At 37.8% G+C, this 4,376-nt stretch overlaps 1 protein-coding gene across 1 annotated transcript; it reads right to left on the bottom strand.

Moving 5' to 3' along the window:
• Positions 1 to 6: 6 nt before the first annotated feature.
• LOC103377781 (homeobox protein SEBOX-like) lies at positions 7 to 4,149 on the bottom strand. The gene is made up of 3 exons (XM_008308727.3): positions 3,393 to 4,149; positions 2,442 to 2,608; positions 7 to 2,136 (listed from the first exon to the last, which is right to left on the bottom strand). The coding sequence occupies exons 1-3, from the start codon at positions 3,502 to 3,504 to the stop codon at positions 1,432 to 1,434; spliced, it is 984 nt and encodes a 327-aa protein (XP_008306949.1). The 5' UTR covers positions 3,505 to 4,149; the 3' UTR covers positions 7 to 1,431.
• Between the last annotated feature and the right edge of the window lie 227 nt (positions 4,150 to 4,376).

The following is a 4,376-nucleotide window of genomic DNA, read 5'->3' as shown; positions in this document are numbered from 1 at the left end:
ACTGCTGTCTGTCATATTTGTCCGTGTATTATACTTCTCATGTAATATTTCAAAACTTAAATCCCGGCAGAATTACTGAGCCTGTAAGCAGATAGACCCTGAGCTCTGTCTTTAATTTAGTATTTTTCATTTTTCTGTCTTCCCTCCGTCCATCTGACCTCGCCGATACAGGCCAAAGAGATATGAGAAAATATATATACGCTATAATTTGACACAGAAGATAATAATTCCTGTCATGGTATCTGAGGCACGAGGAATCATTTTAATCAGGATGTTTTGAAAGATAATACTCGTGGGGTCAGAGTGTTACATGACACAGTTCAGCTTAGAACAGGAAAAACAGGAGCCACAAACACAGCAGGCAAAGTGAAGTAGAACGACCTGCCAAAAACAATCGACATCTTACTGCATGTCATTCAGACATTTCACTTGTTTATGAAAGAAATAATAATTAGTTCATATGTTTCAGTTACTTTTTAGCCCTAAATGATTCATTTACAGCGGTAGATTCAGTCTGGTCATCTAACCCTGCCTATACTGTAGAATTATACTGAACAGCTTTAAAACAAGATTATGAAATAACCAGTGCTTGAATGAAGAACTTTGGAAACACTGGGTGAATTTACGAAAAAGGCGAACACCAAACAATATATAATGTATAGAGTCGTCCCTCGCTATATCGCGGGTTGGCTGTCGCGCCCTCAGTGCTTTTTAATATTTTAAATCTATTCTTGTATTGCGTATTTTTCACTTTGATAAAATTTTTCCGTGATAAAATAATCATTTTCTAACCTAAGAAGAAAAAAACAGGAAAAAAAGTAAAAGAAATTCAGTAAGATTTGTAAAACATATATATGCCTATAAGGTATTGCAAGAAACAACCTTTGTGGTGTTTCGCCTGTCACGGCCTGTTTCAAAAAACATACAGTAATAACCAACATTACAACTACAAAGCAGGAAGAAAACAGAAAGAGTCGAAATTCACAACATTTGACAATTATTATTATCATCATTGTCAAAGGTGACATTTTAAACCATATCAAAAACAAACTTATTTTCACTAAAACCTATTTAGGGTCACGGGGGAGCTGGAGCTTACCCCAGCTGTGGATATGTGAGGACAGGGTACAACGTGGACAGTTTCCGAGTCTGTGACACGGAGTCGTATTCTGTGGCTCTGTTTAGACGCTCATTTTGTTTGCACCAGATCCATGTAAACGCTCCGTATCTGGAGGCTACAGCAGTCGTATCATCGCCGTGTAAACAGAGCCATAGAGATGAGGAACCGGTTACACTCAGAGTAAAAAACTACTGGTCAGGAGAGAAACAGAAGAACCAGGAGAAGAAGAAAAAAAAACACTGGGGATCAAACCTGGTGTAAGGTAAGGGCATTAACCACTCTCCACTATGTGGCCCAGGCCGTATCAAACATCAGCTTTCTAGGAAGTTGGTGACTATGGCAGCATTGTAGATGAGATCTGAAATATATCCCATGGAGGTCTGTGGTGCCATCTGTGTATGATGGTTATGATGGCGGAGATGGTGGTGGTAGTGGTGGTGATGGTGTCCTTGCCCCCCCTGAGGGACTTCCCAGTACATCTGCTTTGGATGTGTAGGGCCCACCTGGTCCACGGAGCCATGACCTCCACCTCCACATCTCACACCATACCCAGGCTGATGAGCTCCTGACGGAACCAAACTCTGAAACGTGCAGCTCCTCAAAGTTTGATACGGTCGGGATGAGAAGGACTGGTGCACTGCTGCTCCCAGGTGCTGCTGAGGCTGAGGCTGAGGCTGAGGCTGAGGCTGGTCCTCCTCCTCCTCCTCCCAGGGATAGGGTTCTGAACTGGATGAGCCAACTGTGGGTTGTTGATAAAGAGGTGATGGGCTCGAGGGAGTCAGAACTGGGTGGCTGTGAAACGGGTACCAGTCTGAATAAATGTGTCCCACATCATCAGAACGCTGGTTCTGGTCGTGTCTGTAAATATCTTGCAGTGTGGTCGATGGTATGGGGAGAGAGGGAGTCACGGATCCACGGCACGAATCTGTCGTCCCTTTATTTACAAGCTCAGACTTAATGGAACTGCAGAGCCTTTCTCCTTTCATACTTCTGGCCCTTCTGTTTTGGAACCAAACCTGTAAAAGTTATTTTCAATGTCAAGGTTGTTTAATGAAACACAACGCTTCTCTGTCTACGCAGAATTGTGGCTTTAAATAAGCACTGCAGTCCATTTTAATTACTTCTCTGTCTACGCAGAATTGTAAATAAGCACTGCAGTCCATTTTAATTTGCTTTACATTTTTATATATACAATACTGTTCGAATAATGAACTTCCCTTTTATGTTTGTCACTTTATTTTTGTGCACATTTACATTTTTCCTGGTTGAAACTTTTGTCAACTATTTTCATGAAATGATTGAAATGAGTTTTTTTATTGACCTGGATCTTGTTCTCCGGCAGGTGTGTGTGCGCTGCCAGCCTCTCCCTCAGAGTGATATCTGGATAAGGAGTCATCGCAAAGACCTGCTCCAGCTGTGACAGCTGTGCTCGGCTGAAGATGGTTCTCTTCCTCTTCCTCTGGGTCTCTGGGCCTCGGTGTGTCGGCTCTGGAGAGGAGACTTCACTGTTACTAAAACACCACCTGAAGGCATCACAACACTCCCATCATACCATTACATTACATGTTGATGTACTGTTATTTTTAGATGATATTACATTTATTTGCATGACATGTTTGTGTTTATAAAACTGCTCTCCTACAATTTTAGCTTCATTGACAAACTTTTCTTTATCATTTTTAAAAATGTTTTCACATCACATCTTAAGATGCATTTTTTTTTTCACATCACATCTTAAGATGCATTTCATTTTTTATTGAACATAAGTTAAACATAATGTTATATTTAATTAATGTGGGCAAATATTAAAACCTGCTTCAAACATTATTTTTGTTTTGAACAAAATCATTCTAAAATTTTAAAACGTAATTGACATTTTGAAATTATTTATAAATATAAATATTTATAACAGTATATACAGTATTTATAATAGTAAAACCAAAATGTTTTTCATTGTTATTATTTTTCTTCACCTACAATGCTGAAACTAAACTTTCTTGGCCTCAATTTATATTTTTTTCTTCTTCGCATCAACTAATTCCCTTTTTTTAATTAAAGTTTTTTAAAATATTCAAGTGATATTTATGATATTATTTGGGGAAAAAGATTTGTATTCATGACACGATCAGATAAAATATTTAACATCATTAATAATATCAAAGGTTATGATATATAAAATGATATAATAACGTGTTATGATAAGTTAATCATGATTAAAATGACAATATTAAAACTGCTAATAACAATAATAACAACAACAACAACAACATACCTTTGCGGTGATCCTGTTCTTCAAACACTAAGTGTAAATCTTTAAATTTCATCAGTTCTTTTTGTTGCTCCTGCTTAAATCTAGAAAAGTCTGAGCCGTTGAACAACGCCATAACTTCAAGTACACACAGGTCGCCAGCTGAGGTCAGTAAATAGATAAAACAACAAATGAGGAGTTTTCACCTCAGCTCTTATAGTCGACAGACAGGAGCTGAGATGAACCACCCCCACGTTCACCCACCCACTCTGTTAATCCAGGTGTTTTCACGCCTGCTTTGGTGAATTTTCAGTCATCGTCATAAAGGCTCATGCGCAGCCTTTATGACGACGACTGAAAATACGACACACACACACACACACACATATATATATATACACATACATACATACAGGGAATAAGAGGAGTGCTTTGTTGTTGTTGTTGTTGTTGCCTGGTGATGGCTGAGAGAACCTTCCATGATTCTCGGTACAGCTCTGCAGCCACGCTGCTAGAGAGAATAATCCCAACGTTTATTCGATTATGTGCATAATCACATAAAGTTACAGAACAATATATATAAGTACAGCTTAGGAAAAAAAATGTTTACTCCTGACCAAAATGAATAACAGACTGCAGTGGATTTTAGTTCATGTCACAGATTTTCTGTGCGATTTAAGTCCGGGTTACTACGTTTAGTTACATTTACATTGTTTTTTATGAAGTTTGTTCTATATCAGCCATTAAAGTATACTTTAAGAGTCCGAGTACTGTTAACAATTTTTTTTTTTTTTTTTTTTGTACTGTTAACAATTATTTAATTTTTTTTTAATTCTCGAAGGCAACCTTCTTGATCAAAACGTTTGAATAATTACTGGACCAATAATCTGTATTTAAAAGGGTGTTTAAAATACGGCACAAGCAGATTTGTTTTGTGATCTTTCTACGTTATTCTTTATTATGTACCATGTGAATGTGACTTTCAATGTTTTGACCATTTCAAGTATG

Source organism: Cynoglossus semilaevis, chromosome 4 (assembly GCF_000523025.1).
Source record: "Cynoglossus semilaevis isolate Cse_v1.0 chromosome 4, Cse_v1.0, whole genome shotgun sequence".
Classification (NCBI taxonomy): Eukaryota; Metazoa; Chordata; class Actinopteri; order Pleuronectiformes; family Cynoglossidae; genus Cynoglossus; species Cynoglossus semilaevis.
The sequence above is the reverse complement of the archived record's forward strand: the minus strand, read 5'-3'. Positions and strand labels throughout refer to the sequence as shown.

Excerpts from the sequence above, each read along its gene's own strand:
- LOC103377781 (XM_008308727.3), bottom strand. The coding sequence starts at position 3,504 with ATGGCGTTGTTCAACGGCTCAGACTTTTCTAGATTTAAGCAGGAGCAA. Across the intron at positions 2,609-3,392 it reads AGAACAGGATCACCGCAAAG|AGCCGACACACCGAGGCCCA; the intron begins GTATGTTGTTGT and ends TCTCCTCTCCAG. Across the intron at positions 2,137-2,441 it reads TGCCGGAGAACAAGATCCAG|GTTTGGTTCCAAAACAGAAG; the intron begins GTCAATAAAAAA and ends TAACTTTTACAG.